Below are 15,998 nucleotides of genomic sequence, written 5' to 3'. Positions count from 1 at the left end.
GGACTAGGCTTGGTAGCACACACCTTTAGTTCCAGCACTCAGGAGGCGAAGGCAGGTGCATTTCTGTAACTTAATTGCCAAGCTAATCTACACAGCAAGATCTAGGTCAGCCAGAGCCATATAGTGAGACTTTATCTCAAAAACAAAGAAACAAAAATCCATGTGAGCTGAATGGAGATAATTACATGTTTTTTATGTTTATAGCCCATTTGCCTGATATACTGGATTGCTGTATTTTCTCTCTGAGCATGATAAGCCCTATGTGAGGACTGTCATAGTGTATGACCTTACACAGGAAGGGCAACATGTCACTAGCCCTGAGACCAGATACAATCTTCTCCCCCAAAATACAGCAGAGCCTATATATATCAGGGTTGGGCTTGATTCAGGGTAGCTTTAGACGATCCATGCACAGTTTTCTAGAAGCTGATTATAGTAGATCCATCTGGATCCCACACTGAGGTCTCTGGGACTATTTCTAGGAATCTTTCACATACTTAAAACCCAGAATAGTCTCTTTTCATGGAGCTTGTAGGGCTAGGAAGCACATCACAGTGCCCTTGTCTGTTTCCCCCCCCCCCCCCAGTATTAGGTCTCTGAACTCCAGCCATTACCTATAATTGATACATTAATGACAATATTTCAACAAGAAATTTAGTGTCCCAGTGGATAAAAGTACAAATTGTCCATGTCAAATTGTAACTTCTATGAGAATTCTTGTCCCCTTTCCTATTCTTGTCCTTCTAAGAGGCCCTTGAAAGGTATATACATTCACCCAGATTGCAAGACACATCCTTTGTGTAGCAGGCTACAGCAATCCAGTTTTAAAATTTGTAGTTTAGAGTTTGCAAACTATTAAGGGGACTGAAAACTTGTACGAACTAAAATGGAAAGTCCACATGGAAAATAGTCTGTGCCAAGACAGCAAGCCTCAGAGCAGGGCTGGCAGTGAAGTTAAAATTAAAGCTATCATTTAGAGCTGAGAAGGTGCAGAGGAGCCAGGGTGATAGGAGGGGTCATAGACGGGTGCACGTGGATATCCTGAGGACTTCACTGTGCAGGGCTTGCTGTCAGGGCGAAGAGTTGCTGTGACTTCACCTCAGTGCAGGCATTGCTCTACTCACCAGCTACGTTGTTGCTCTGTGTATTCTTTCCTGTCAATGTAGGGAGAAAAGAGCAAGGGGAAAATAGACATCCTAGACCAAACACTAACGTATTCCAAGGATCCAAAACTTCCCATCAGAAGAACAGCTGTCTTGTTTGTAGGTAAAAGAAAACCCTTTCATTTGTGCAGTTACCTTTATCCTTACCTTCCCACCGAGTGTTGAGCACCCCCATCCTTACTGCAATCATATTGTCCCATAACCCTCTTCTATCCTCGCACACCCCCATTGATCCCCTTCTTTCCCAATGGTCTCTTGTCTACTTTCATGCCTTTTATTTTGGTGACTCAAAGAAATTTAAGTAGGGTTACTTTAGATGCATAGGTAAAGGATTATTTTCAGGAGCCCGAGTAACTTACAAGTGATTACACCACTGAGAAAATGTTTCTCCCTTCACTTTACTCCTGTAGCAACCATTAACAGTAGGTATAGGACTTCATAGACCCCGTTCCCAGAAACCTTTATAACTGCCCAGAAACGTTCAAGGGTGTGCTGGGCCTCATAAGTCCTTAGTGACAGAATTATTATCTGTGGGCCCAGTCTTGTGCAGGAACCATATTATTGACCAATAACGACAAGGCTCTTGGAATATTATTTTAATATTTAAAATGATTGTGTGTGTGTGTGCATGTGTAGGTGACATGTCATTTATGTGGCATGGTGGTCATAGAACTTGTGGGAGTCGCCCTTCTTCCACTGTGTGGGTTCTGAGAATTGAACTCAGATTGTTGGGCTCATGAGAAACACATTAACCCTTTAAGCCACCTTGCTGTCTCTCTCTTTTCTTATTTCCTTCCTTCCTTCCTTCCTTTCTTTCATTTGTTCTTTCCATTTCATTTCTTTCTTTTTTGAAACAAGTTTTTACTGTGTATCCCTGGCTGACATGAACTGATATGTAGACCAGGCTTGCCTTGAATTCAGACAGATCCACCTGCCTCTGCCCTATGAATGATCAGATTAAAGATGTGTGTTTCCAGTTAAGGCTCTGCGTAGCCTTGATACAGTTTCACTGTGTACCCTAGGCTGGATTTGAACTCATGGAACTTCTCATGTCTGAGCTTCCCAAGTCTAGGTGTGAACTAGAATTTATTACTTTGAATATACCTTATTTTCAAAAGGCTAATTCTGCCATCTGCCTACATTATTAAATGATAAAAATGGAAAAACTTGTAATCCCTAAAACTCTGAACCATGCTGTTCTATGTTCAGGGCTCTTATCACATTATGTGGACACCAGTGAACTCAAGAGGAAAGGTACTGACTGGATAGAGAACGGTAAGTAACGGCGTTGTTTGGATGGTTTGGGATAGTTTGGAAGGTATCTGATTCTTTGCCTACAGAAGGCTCTGTAGCAACTAAGTCTGGAATCTAAACTCTGAGCTTATGTAGCACTAAAACCACAAGTGACTGTAATTCAACTAAGTTACAGTTGTTAAGTCTAAGATGCTTTTGGAAGGCTGTGATTCTGTTTGTCTGGAAACAGCTTTAACAACTGTCTCGGGAGGAACTCTAAACATTATTAGGAAGAAAAGCAACATCTCTCTAGAATTCTATATTAACAAATTGTGATAATATTCACACACACCTCACAGGCTGCAGTACTGTCTTAAGCTATGCTGTAGAAGCAAGCATGAGCATGCTTTACAATCCTCTAAAGCAACCATCAGAAAACTGTTTTCAGAACTGTTGGTGGGTCAAACTTTATGAAACTGCACAGTTCTGCGGGTTGAGTGCTCAAGGAATTACTGCTCCCATTTAAGAATAGTTGTATAACTCTGAATATAGTTCAGTGGTAGAATCCTTGTTTATAGTTTAGTTGTAGAATGTTAGTATAGAATGCATTGGGTGCTAGGTTCAATCTCTAGCACTGGCCCTGGAGGGAAAGGTAGCTACATAATTAGAAAAGGTAAAGAAATGCAAGTATACATGCTCACAATATAAAAATCACTACTTTCATAACCAAATTAAAAATCTAAATTTTTTTGTTTGATTTTAGTTTGGGTTTTTCAATACAGGGTTTCTCTGCATAGTCCTGACTCTTCGAACTCACTCTGTAGACTAGGCTGGCCTCAAATCTACAAAGATCCACTTGCCTCTGCCTCCTGAGTGCTGGGATTAAGGGCCTGTGATACCATCCCTACTGCTTTTTTTAATTATTATTTAAGAATTGTTATTTACTTAGTGTGTGCATGGAGGTAGGAGAACAAACTCCAAGAATGACTGATTCTTTCCCTCAACCATGTGGGTTCTAGGGATTGAAGTCAGCTTGTCAGTCTGGGTTGAGGAGGGTCTTGCAGGACCCAGTTTAGTACATTTAAAAGCACAGTAATTGTTGAAACAGGTAGAGAATAAAGCTTATCTAAGGAAGACAATAATTCTCTTTATTTTATGCATATGAGTTTTGCTTGCATATATGTGTACCATGTGCATGCCTGGTGCCTGCAGAGCTGAGAAGAGGACACAGGATCTCCTGGAAGTGGAGTTACACATGGTTATAAGCCAACATCTGGGTAATGGGAACTGAATTCAAGTCCTCCACAAAAGTAGCAAAAGCTCTTAACCTCTGAGCCGTGTCTCCACCCCAATCATGCCGCTTCTCACTAAGGTCTACCATTTCTTCATAGATACTGGAACATTCTAACACAACAAAAATCAGCCAAGCTTGGTGGTATACACCTCTAACCCCAGTGTTTGGGAGACCAAGGCAGGAAGATTGTGAGTTAGAAGCTAGATAGGGCTACATAATGAAATTTTGTTTCAAAAAAGGAAGAAATAAAGAAGGGGTGGAAGGTAGGGAAGAAAGCCTTATAAATTATTCTAAGGGAGAGGATATCATATGATTATTTTTTATTTCTTACCTAAAACACTTGGAAGGGGAGTTTTTTTTGTTTTTGTTTTTTTAATAAACAGAAGTAACTCAGATAATACTGGGATATTACTCCAGAAGAGAAACATTCTCCCTGAATTCAGCAGGGTAGAGATAGGACGTATGACGCTGTCTCTTAAAAAGCATGTTCTTGGTTGTTATTGTTTGTCTGGATCGTATGCTTCTATTTGGACAACAGTATTGAACACAACAGAACATAGAAATATGATCGGGAAGACACACTTTTTATTTGTTTGTTTGTTTCTAGATAAGGTTTCTTTGTGTATCCCTGGCCTTTATGGAAATCCATCTGTAGAGCAGGCTATCCTTGAACGCTGGGACTAAAGGCCTGGGCACCACCTCTCTGCTGGAAGACATACTTTCAAAATATCAGCTGTTATCTCTAGGTGGTAAAATCATACATGACTTACATTCTTCTGGTGCCTACAAGTATTATCTAAGTTTTCTATATAACAAATATGTATTTCTTTTGCTATAAGAAAATTCAAAAGCTAAAACTTTACACTGGACCTGGTAGTTTGTGTTTGGTATCTCAGCCACATGATAAGCTAAAGCACAGAAATGGCTATTCGAGTTCAGCCTGGACAACAGAGGGAGAACCTATTTCAAAAAAACAAAACAAAGCAAGCATTAAAAATTGAAATATTCTAGCCAGGCACTCTGGCATATTTCTTTAATCCTAGCAATTGGGAAGCAGAGATAGGTGGATTTTTGTAAATTCAAGGCCAGCTTCATCTACATAATAAATTCCAGGACAGCCAGAGCTACTTAGTAAGTCTGTGTCTCAAAAAACTCCAAAAACCCAAAAAACAAAAAACAGCAAAAACAAAACAAAACAAAACAAAAAAACTACTACAAGGGAATAATGATTTAAGAGTTAACATTTTGAGAACATTAAGACAAGAAGTTAAGAGGTTAATGTTAGAAGTGGAGAGATGGCTCAGCTGTTAAGAGCACTGACTGCTCTTCCAGAGGTCCAGAGTTCAATTCCCAGAAACCACATGGTGGCTCACAACCATCTGTAATGGGATCCGAAGCATTCTTCTAGTGTGTGTTGAATACAGCTATACTCAAATAAATAAATAAATTAACAAATAAACAAATAAATAAATCTTAAAATAAATGAAGAGAGAGAGAGAGAGAGAGAGAGAGAGAGAGAGAGAGAGAAAAGAGTTTAACATTAGGCTAGACAGTGATGGTGCACTCTTTTAATTCCAGTTCTTGGGAGGCAGGGGCAGTTGGATCTCTGAGTTCAAAGCTAGCCTGAGGCCAGCATGGTCGATAAAGCCTATTTCAGGACAGCCAGGATATATAGAGAAACACTGCCTTGAAAAAACAAAAAAGAAAATGAAAAAAAAAAGGTCAACATTAAACATAAGAAAAGGAAACTACATCAAGGGATGATTTAAGAATTAATGTGTTTAAGCCGGGCAGTGGTGGCACACACCTTTAATCCCAGCACTTGGGAGGCAGAGGCAGGTGGATTTCTGAGTTCGAGGCCAGCCTGGTCTACAGAGTGAGTTCCAGGACAGCCAGGGCTACACAGAGAAACCCTGTCTCGAAACAAAACAAAACAAAAGAATTAATGTGTTTAGAATAAAGAAAAAGTTAAGAGTTAGCATTAGACATAGGTTGTCAGGCCCAGGTAATTTGATTTTAGTAAGACTACTTAAAATATGGTTATTGCAAAGGAATGAAATACTGAACAAGTCAGAAAACAGTGGGTTTCAGAGGTCAAAACTAGACCCAATTCAAAGGTGTACAGACTTTTAGACAATCTGAGAACATTCCCCTTTTATCGCAGCCACTCTGGTTGGCTGGCTGCCTGGTATCTAGAGCAGTACTCACTTGTAGACTTGCAGTCTTGGTGTTCTTGCCGTGTAGATCTGAGAGAACTGTTACAAGACCCTGAGCCCTCTTTGCGCATCATCGCCTCCCAGGCTCTGTTCCGAATCCAGAGGGTAGGGAATGCATCAGAAGCGGAGATAAGCATTTCCTGGTTGAGGAAGCTTCTGGGCTGTGTTCATGCTTAGACTGCAAAGCACATGGCAGAGGTAAGAGCAAGCCCTTCAGGAGCTTCAAAAGTGACAAGCATACTCCAGTTTTCTTTCTTTTTAAAGTTACTGTATTTTATTTCTCTGAGTGTCTGTCTATAAGTGTATATACTCATATGGAGGACTAAGGAAAACTTGTGGGAGTTTTCTTACCACAATATGCACCCCGAGGATCAAACAAAGGTTGTCAGGCTTGGTGGCAAATATATTTACCTGTAGGGTTAGATTTTTCTTTTTCTTTTCTTTTTTTTTTTTTAATTGTTTTTTTTTTTTTTCAAGACAGGGTTTCTCTGTATAGCCCTTTTAGCTAGCTCTAAGATGGAACTCACTCTGTAGGCCAGGCTGGCCTCGAACTCAGAAATCTGCCTGCCTCTGCCTCCCAGAGTGCTGGGATTACAGGCGTGCGCCACCACCACCTGGCAGATTTTTCAAAACCTACTTTTATTTAGGGTTCTTAAACACTTCAAACTCACTTCTCTCCCACCAACTAGAGGTAGGGGAGGAAGAAAGTTAGTGGAAGGGGGTTGTGGGGCTGCTTAGTGGTAGTTCTCTGGGGAGACTCTACTCTTCCTTGTCCTGATACCAGCAGTACATTCTAATAGCAAACACCAAACACATATCAGCAGTAGCAGCTCAGCTCCGTCCAACAGAAACATCAAGGCTCTATCTAATTGGCAAAAGTCATCAGAAGTGGCCAGAATACCACAAGAAGTTCTTTGGTGAGCTTTTCTCTACAAAGTGAAGACCAGCAAAGAAGGGAAGCAATGCACACACAGCTAGCAGTGCAGGAGTGTCCTCCCACTTGCTGTGGGCTTCTATTTATATTCTTTCCAAACATCACACACCCTCTCAAGTGTATCTTTTCAGGAAAATATCACATGCCCTCGCACAAGACAGCTTCCACAAAAGCATCATGTGACACAACTGAGTTAAAGAAACCAGAAATTTCCACGTCATTAACCCATTGAGTTAACCTGAATTTACCCATTTTGCTAGCCTAAATTCTTCTTTTTCTTCCAGGCTTAAACCCCAGCCTGAAGCTACTTCCATGCAGGTAGCTACCTCCAACACAATTCCCACTTTAAAAACATTTTACTAGTTAAAATGTATCAGGGAGTGAATTTCTCTGTTTAAATTGCAGAGATAGTAAAAATTTTAATGAGTTTTTCACTCATGCCATACATCTACAAAGTTTATGTATTGGCGACTGAGAGAGAGAGAGAGAGAGAGAGAGAGAGAGAGATCCCAGGGCCAGGGATATTGGCCAATGGAAAAGTTCATTCTTAGGATATGAGAGGCCCTGGGTTCAGAGTACAAAAACAAACAGGTCACAACTGTAACCCCAGCACTTGGGAGGCTAAGACAGGGGAATCAAGAATTTAAGACCATTCTTGGTTACACTGTGCATTTTAGGGGAGTCTCTACTTCACTATAGTTTTGTTATATTCTATCGACTTATGTGCCCCACTTGAATCCCAGCACTCAGGAGGCAGAGACGGAGATCAATGAGAGTTCCAGGCCAGCATAAGAAAAAAAGAGGGGGGGGAGGGAGAGAGGGAGGGAGAGAGAGAGAGAGAGAGAGAGGAAAAAATCCATAAATAATAACAAAAAAGACAAAAGAAAAATTCCAAATAAATGACTGTGTTACCATGTTAATATTGTTGGCTCTATTGTCAAGACTACTTGATTGCCAACAATCTTCAAACTTAGATACCATTTTATTTTTATATTTTCATATTTAGTATTTTATAAATTCTCATAAGGCCTTTTTTTCCTTCCAATTTCTGTTGAAACCTGTGAACAATAACAGAAATCTGACAAGAGTATAAAGCAGAATCTACCTCAGTACATACAAGGTTCCCACTTCTTTAGCTCCCATATTTCTAATTTATCCAATGACTGCTGAAAACTTTAGCTGGCTCTAAGATGGAAACTGCTGACCTGCTGTCCACCTTAAAGATTAAAAAAATATATTCTCATAAGATGAATTTCTAAGAAACAGACTATTTTATGTTAGATAAATACCTTGATAACTGTATGTAGAAGGGTGTGAAATCTCCTCGGGGAAAATTAGAAATGAGGTATTAAGTCTAAATTCTAGGCTCTTGTTTAGCAGAAAAACCTAAGCAGAAAGCCAGAGCTCAACTCTCCAGGACAAAAGAAACCTCTCAGGATTATATGAAGAAAAAAAGGAAGTATGACAACTAGCAGATGAAGAGTTAACATCCCATAGTGGATTACATTGTATTGTTCAGTGAGCAATTTGAATCTTTATTCGCCTTCTTCCCTAGCATTCACTGCTATCTCTGGATCAAAGGTATCTGCTGAGATACTTTCAGATACAAATTACTCTATGGTTCATATTGAGTGGGATGTGGCAACATGCTAGGTGTAGCTTCAGAGGTTTCACTGTCCAAAAGAGGTCTTCTTATCTCAACCCTGCAGTATTTTAGCTAAAAGGAAGATCCCAGTTGCCTGATGGATTTAGGTATGTCCAACCTATTGCCTGCAGGCTACAGGTATACCAGATAACAATGTCACTTTGGACACGCCAGCTTCAATCTTCATTCCAAGTCAGACTCAATACCTAAATCACTACATGCAAAATGGCAAAGCTAACTAAATAAACATTTGAATTACATTCATCCTTTACTATAGACTCCTTTGGCTCATTTTAGGAAACCAACTCTACTTTTATCCACTTTTGTACTAGTCTTTTTTTCCAGATTACCCAATAGAAATGAGTAACAGCTACTGAAAGTTTATGATGAGCCTAATTCTAAGTACATATATAATTAACCCTTTTTTATTCTTGCAGTCACCTCATTTTATTACCTTCATTTTGCAGATGGAGAAGCTAAGAAACAAACATGAAAGTGATTTGCTCTGGGTCACACAACTAGTAAATGGCAAAGCCAGAACTACCCAAGTATTCTGGCTCCTACACCCACATCCTTGGCTAGTTTGCTTGCTGTATTCTTCTCCAATCTGCTTGTTCTTGCAAATGGGAATAAACACAGATCTGCTCTACAATTAATCTCCATTGCTAAAGGTGTGCTCCAAACAAACTCATATGCCTCGGCTTGGTTTGGGGTCCTGAGGAAGTGGCATTTGATTGTGGTGACAGAAATGACTGGAAATCAACTGTGGGTAGAAGCTGACTCTCTTGTGTTCTGCTTGAGATGACTCTGCAGACAGCTCTGTCTGTAGACAACTCTGTTAGAGACAACTCTCGTGTGCTAGGGAAAAAAAACAAAAAAAACCTGAAAGCTCTCTGGATAGCTCATGGGTTTTCTGACCAAAGTCAGAAAAACTGCTAGAAAAAAATTCTAAAAGAGCTCTAAAAATTCTAAAAGTACTATTTGCTCTCCAAGCCGTCTTGCAAACTGAAGCCCAGTCTTTTATTTATATATTAATTCAGTCATTTACTCCAGATTCCTTGATTATCCCATGAATCAGCATACTATGACCTTATCCCCTTGATTCCTAGAAAAGGACAATTTCATTTTTGTTTTTTAAACATTGCAAATGAATTTAGAGATCTGCTTGCCTTTATAAGCACAGACAATAAGATAGCTGGGTGGTACCCTGGCCTGAGATTACCATTCCTACAATGCCTGGACCTAAATTCGCCTGCCCCAAACTGATCTTAAACTCAGGAATCTGCCTGCTTTGTATCTTTCTGACAAGCTGGCTTATTAGTGCCGCTGCCTTTGTTCTTTTAGGTCTGTCAAGACCCTCATACAATTCATATTGCATCCTTATATTTTGCATTGTTGAGAAATTATATATTTTTGAACTGTTTTCAGAATTCTTTTCCACAGCCTTAAGGGCTGTCCTGAAGGTCACAGCATTTACTGTTTTTGCTGAGGATTATAAAGGCACCCTCAACTTCAGGACTGGTTGTTTCTAATTATCATATAGGCATTAACATTAGCAGGGAGAATATTTCCTGAAGGAGATCATGAACCAAAATATATACGTTATTATACAAATAAGCCTCATGCCCCACAACAGTCAACACTCATGGAGGCCCAGGTCCTACTGGTTCTGCTTCAGAGGTGGGAAACTGTGCCACACCCTCCCCTCCAAGGCCATGCGGGACTTGGCACTCATGCAACCAAATATGCTTTTAGTGATACTGAACCTCCACGATTTTATCAAATTCATGGACTGGCCACCTCATTCCTAAAGCTAGTATACTGTACATTTTTGGTTCCTCTTATACTGTAAAGATAATGAAGTTATATAAAAACTGGTGTCTATTCGTGAACCTTTTTTTTTCACTCCTTGGTTTGATTTCATGAACTGTTCTATTCTCAGGGTAGAAACAGACCTATAGGGACAGAAAGATACTCATCTTTACATTTCCATACTTAGAAAGAGAGAAAACAAACCAGGCCTGGTGTCTTACGCCTGTATCCCAGCAGTTGTGAGGTAGAGGTGAGAGAATTTTCCCTAGTATAAGGTCACCCTGATCTATTTAGCAAATTCTAGGCAAGGCAGAGGTATCCTTCAAGACTCTCACAGAACAGGAATGAAGTCTCTTTTTTTTCCCCCTGAGTTTCTCTGTGTAGCCCTGGCTGTCCTGGAACTCACTCTGTAGACCAGGCTGGCCTCAAACTTAGTAATCTGCCTGCCTCTGCCTCCCAAGTGCTGGGATTACAGGCGTGCGCCACCACCAGCCAGCCAAAGTCTCTTTTTGAAATCCAAAAATATAAGGGGATTATGATTACAGAGGCTAAACTGGGGATGTAATTTAGATTTCAAGTGGCCAGAAAAAGCTGAATAACCCTTTTTCTCATAGCCACCACCGGCCAGCCAAAGTCTCTTTTTGAAATCCAAAAATATAAGGGGATTATGATTACAGAGGCTAAACTGGGGATGTAATTTAGATTTCAAGTGGCCAGAAAAAGCTGAATAACCCTTTTTTTCATATTTTGTGTGGAATCCCTTTCCCTTAAGGTAAATTTTTATTTTCTGAGTAATGCTACCAATTGATGGTATCAAGCATAGGAATGCTTAGTTTATTTATATGTGTTGGTTAAAATTCATAGAATGAAGTACATACACACTTAGAGACAGAGGACTGCCATCAGTTTACTGAACTACCTCAGAAGTTAGGATATTTTTTTTTCCTGAAACAGGGTTTTTCTGTATAGGCCTGGATATCCTGAAGCTTACTCTGTAGACCAGGCTGGCCTCCTGAATTCAGAAATCCACCTGCTTCTGCCTCCCAAGTGCTGGAATTAAAGGTATGTACCACCACTGCCCGGCCAGGAATTTTTTAATATTAAAATTTCTTACACAAAAAAGTAATGATAGGATAATCTTGAGATAATTTACAGTAGAATGTTCTAGTATTATTTTTAGAAAAACAGAATGAGGAAACCCAACCTTATTTCCCATCCACATGTTTTTGTTTTTAAAAGCTTATCTGATTATGTATTTTAGCTTATGTATATCAGTGTTTTGCAACATAGATGTGTGTATTCTGTGTTTGTGGCTGGTTAGTAATGCTGAGGCTTGAAGAAGGTATCTGATCTTCTGGAACTGGTGTCATGAATGGCTGCCGTGCCAGTGGTGGGAACTGAGCCCATATCATCTTGAAGAGCAGCACGTGCTTGCTTATTATCTGCTAAGCCATCTCTTCCTCTCCCATGCTCATTGCATTTCCAATGTCACTGGAACCTCTCACCACTCCTAACTCAGTCACTCCCATATCTCTGGTACATCTGGCCCTGTCTGCTTTCTCTCCACCTTCCAGGCCTCTTTATTCCGCCTCATGGGTGAGCAGGTCTGGCTTATCACTGAGCCAAGGCTATAAAAGATTCTTTAGAAGCACTCGGATTTCTACTTCAGTATGCTCTGTAAATAAAGAGAAAAAATAGATTTCTACAAAAGATTCTCCAACTGTCAAGCAACGTCAGAATAACCAAACTCCTTAGGGAGAATTTTCTGCTAGCATAATTTGAGTCCCACCAATCTTAATCACAGCTCAATTAAAACTGAAGGGTTGGCATGGAAATGAGTGGTTGGGGTGAGGATATTTTACACAACTGAAGTTTTTTGGTTTTATTTTTATTTTATTTTTCAAGACACAGTTTCTTTGTGTAGCCCCTCCTAGTTAAAATCTTCTAACTCCTTGGCCTAGATGACAACCTATGTTACTGGAGTGCTCTGTACTGAACTAATTCTGAACTAAATAATTCTCTCCTGGAAAGAAAGGAGCTCTTAAGACTCAGGGGACAAACAAAACTTGAAGGCTCATAAACTTACAGGATTCACAAGATCCCTTCCGTGTGTGTGTGTGTGTGTGTGTGTGTGTGTGTGTGTGAGCTCCAGCTTTGGCAATTGTCACCATGGACAGAATGGGTTCTTCGATGAGGCAGATGCCTTTGAGTCACCCCTGCTCCTCCCTCTGTAACTCCAGTAAACTAATTCACTGTTTCACTAAAGCTAGATGAGGCTGGAGCTGTTTCCTTGGTCTGTTGTCATTTGCCTATTTGGGATTTAGAGAGGTTTACATCTCCATATATCAGGACTCTTACTTCAGCAGTATACCTTTGAATTTTAATCCAAGGATTCCTTCCAATGTGGCACTTTCATGCATTAAGACAACACTCTCCTATCTCCAAACTTGGTAGTCTTTATCTCATGCAGTTCAGGAGGCCATACCTGCAGTCAGTGGATTTTGTCCAAAACAGATTAATCATTAACATGTTAAAATCTGTTTTGAGTTTATCATGAGGCTTTAGTAGGCACAGGAATTCCTTCATAACTTGTCTTGACATCCCTGTTTTCTTCTCTAGTGACTCCTTTATCCAAACAAGGAGTACTCTGTAATTTTTCAAACACACTGCTCTAAGTCCTTAGTGTGGAGGAGAAATAATTCAAACTAGGGAATACATTGAAGACAAAAGGTTCTCCAACTCTTTTGGAAGAGCTGATCAATGTATGAGAATTTCAGATAAGGTACAAAAGAGACGAAGAAATAGAAGTTATGTCAGCTTTTAGATATACTGCTCAGAAATGGCCTGAGAGGGTTAAAATTAGACTTATGAAGAACCAGGTATGCAAAAACATGCACAATAGCATTTTAAGTTCGATAAACACATGGAGAAAAGCCTCCTTCGACTGAGAACTAGCTTGATATTCTCAAGGTTATGAATTACCTGGTGCATCTGAATGCTATTATTTTTCAGTATTTTAAAAACAAAAGTTACTGTTCTGAAGGATTTTGAGTGAAAAGGGTCAGGTTCTAGTTTAGGTTTTAAAAACACCTTTCCGGTGAGCGCAAAGACGATCTCTATTCCTGAAATGTCTACTTACTAGGACAGTTCCCAGAATCCAGGGAGTGAGGCTGAGACGCGTCACCTCAAACCCTTGCCCCTGTACCCCTTTCTGGCGAGATTTGGGAGCCTCCGACGTGGCGCTTCTACGCGAAGGAGCCACTTTCGGCAGCTCCCGCCTCCATCAAGGGTCAAAGCTCAGTGAGATCGGGCTGGAGGTGCGCCGGGGAGCACACAAACCGAGGGTCCACAGGATAGTGTCACGGAGAAGGCTTCCCTATTAGTGTGAACGGACGCGCAGTCCAAAGTTACCCACACCAGGGACCCCGCTGTGGAGAGCGCGGGGCGCGAGCTACAGTCCCGGCAGCCTCAGCACCGGCCCGGATCCTTCCGCCCCGCTCCCTCCCGTCCGTCCCCGTGGCTCGGTGCTTCGTAGCTGCCCACTCAGGGCCCGAGCTAGATCTCCTTTAGAGTCCGAGGTCCATCTTCTTATCCCATTCCCGGAGACGGACTGCTGCGGGATCCAGAGGAGAAAGGGACTTTTTGAGAAGAAGAGCGGAGGCAGACTATGAAGGGAAGGCGAACTCAAAGAGGCGATTTTCGCGCGCTTTGTCGCGGGGGGTTGTGGGTAGCTCTCCGGGAGGGAAAAGAAAACTCCGAAGCCCGTCGCGCCGCCCGTCGGGCCGGAGGGGATGTTCGAGGACGAGCCCCACGCCGAGGGGGCGGCGGCGGTCGCCGCGGCCAGGGAGGCGCTGCAGGCCCTGTGCCAGGAACTGAACCTGGACGAGGGGAGCGCGGCCGAAGCCCTGGATGACTTCACCGCCATCCGCGGCAACTACAGCCTAGAGGTGAGCGGCGGCAGGTGGGCGGCGGCCCCGACCCTCGCCAGGCCCCACCCCCGGCCCGCCCCCGCCCCAGCCTATCGGGCGGTGGGAGTTCCCCCACCTACGAGGGTCTCTGAGGAGTGCGGGGAGGGAAGGGTGGGTGTAGCTCGGCCAATCCACCCATTTGTTTTGAGGCGGGAAACCGAAGATTAGAAAGGGAGCCGCTGGTTCTGAGTCCGGCGCTGCTCCGGGGTTCCCTAGGCTCCAGACTTTCAAACTTGATTTCTGCGCGCCGCCCAGAGCCCCAAACGGCACGGTGCTGCCGTTAAATCGATCAGACCTGATCAGTGGTAAAATGAATTGCTCATCGCCGCTCAGCCCTTTGGTTATGTCTCTCCCACCCGTTTGAAACTGTTGGATCCCCATTCCACAGAAGGAGAAAGTGGGATCGTAAGAAGTTAATTTAGCGCCCAAGGTGACGCAGTTTGCCATGCAGCCTGGCACAGCAGTATGAGCCATTTAACTTCTCCATTCTTCCGCCTCATCGAGTGTAGTAGTTAGTTCTACCATGCACTGTAGTTTGATCAAAGTCAGCACACAAAGCACTTCTCAGGCCTGTGTTCCTCTCTGCCAGGCTGTTGCCCTGATGATTGATGAGGTGTTTGGCTCTGAATAAAATACATGAATGGTGCTTGTTATCATTATTAGGTATTCCCAGTAAAACACACACACACACACACACACACACACACACACGTCATTACAGCAGGGCAGTGACTACTATACCTGTTTTCTTGGTGGTGTTACAGCTCAAGTTTTTTTTTTTAGAGGATTAGAGTCACTCTAATATAGAAACCCAGATTGGTCATAAGTTTAGTGTAGAAGTAGACTTGTGTTGGCATGTATGTGGAATTCATGTCCATGGGTTCAGCAGATCAAGAGTATTTGGGGAAAATTACATTTGTCCTGAGCATGAACAGACTTGTTATTCCACAAACAATATATTATTTATATAGCATTTACATCAAGTAATCTCGAGATAATCATAGGTTATGTGCAAATGCATTGCCATTTTAAATCAGGGACTTGACCATCCTTGGATTTTGGTATCTTCTGGAGTACAGGAGCCATTCCTCAGGGGGTATCAAGACAGATTCTTTCAGCATCTGAAATGTACAAAAGCTTTCATTATATGCATGGGCAGGATTCAGGTATAGGATTCCTCTGACTCAGACTGCCAGTGAAATAATTGCTGGGCAGGGAGTTGGAAATAGGGAATGACTGTTGTACGTGTGTCTATACTCCTATGAGAGAAAAGTACCTGAGATTAACTTACATGTTTTCAGGAAAAGTAAGAGTAGACTTAATAAAGGATAGTGATCTGCAGCAGAAGGTTCGTAACTGGAAATCCAAGAGAATCTGAAAGTCTGGGAGAGCTGGCTTGGTGGATATCGTGATTGCTCAGCAAGCACGAGGACCTGGGTCCCCAGCAGCCACATATAAGGCCGGTGCAGTGGCAGTGTGGCCTGTAACCTGGGGGTTACAGGTAAGGAGACATGGAGGGGTGAAGACAGGCACATCCCAAGGGCGCTCTGGTTGCCAGTCTAGCAGAAATACAGAACTCCAGGTTCAGTGGGAGACTCTGTCTTAAAACGTTGAGAATGATATATGAAGTCACCCAACATCTAACTCTGGCTGTCATTCTTGAATACATGAATGGATAAGTGCATGAACATATATGTGCATGTACATGTGCACACGCAGATGCTATACAAAGG

At 41.9% G+C, this 15,998-nt stretch overlaps 2 protein-coding genes and 1 non-coding gene across 8 annotated transcripts in view; 2 read left to right on the top strand and 1 right to left on the bottom strand.

Annotated features, from left to right (window-relative positions):
- Positions 1-9,343, top strand: part of Mroh8 (maestro heat like repeat family member 8) — a 72,856-nt gene extending 63,513 nt beyond the window's left edge. For 3 of the 6 annotated variants that reach the window (XM_052184124.1, XM_052184123.1, XM_052184121.1), the window contains 4 exons: positions 1,167-1,266; positions 2,373-2,438; positions 5,935-6,104; positions 8,953-9,343. In XM_052184124.1, the coding sequence (XP_052040084.1) occupies positions 1,167-1,266; positions 2,373-2,438; positions 5,935-6,083 (315 nt within the window). In that variant the 3' untranslated portion in view covers positions 6,084-6,104; positions 8,953-9,343. Of the gene's footprint in view, positions 1-1,166; positions 1,267-2,372; positions 2,439-5,934; positions 6,105-8,952 lie in introns of those variants that run through there. The other 3 variants (XM_052184122.1, XM_052184125.1, XM_052184126.1) reach the window with 3 other exon arrangements.
- A 46-nt stretch (positions 9,344-9,389) lies between these two features.
- On the bottom strand, positions 9,390-9,454 carry LOC127686510 (U7 small nuclear RNA). Its single transcript, XR_007978133.1, has one exon. It is a non-coding gene; the product is annotated as a U7 small nuclear RNA (small nuclear RNA).
- Positions 9,455-14,008: 4,554 nt separating this feature from the next.
- Rbl1 (RB transcriptional corepressor like 1) overlaps positions 14,009-15,998 on the top strand; it is a 64,619-nt gene continuing 62,629 nt past the window's right edge. Inside the window, exon 1 of the mRNA XM_052184120.1 lies at positions 14,009-14,244. Coding sequence (XP_052040080.1) covers positions 14,089-14,244 — 156 coding nt within the window. The 5' untranslated portion in view covers positions 14,009-14,088. The remainder of the gene's footprint in view (positions 14,245-15,998) is intronic.

Source organism: Apodemus sylvaticus, chromosome 5 (assembly GCF_947179515.1).
Source record: "Apodemus sylvaticus chromosome 5, mApoSyl1.1, whole genome shotgun sequence".
Taxonomy (NCBI): domain Eukaryota; kingdom Metazoa; phylum Chordata; class Mammalia; order Rodentia; family Muridae; genus Apodemus; species Apodemus sylvaticus.
This window is presented reverse-complemented; position numbering and strand designations above follow the sequence as displayed.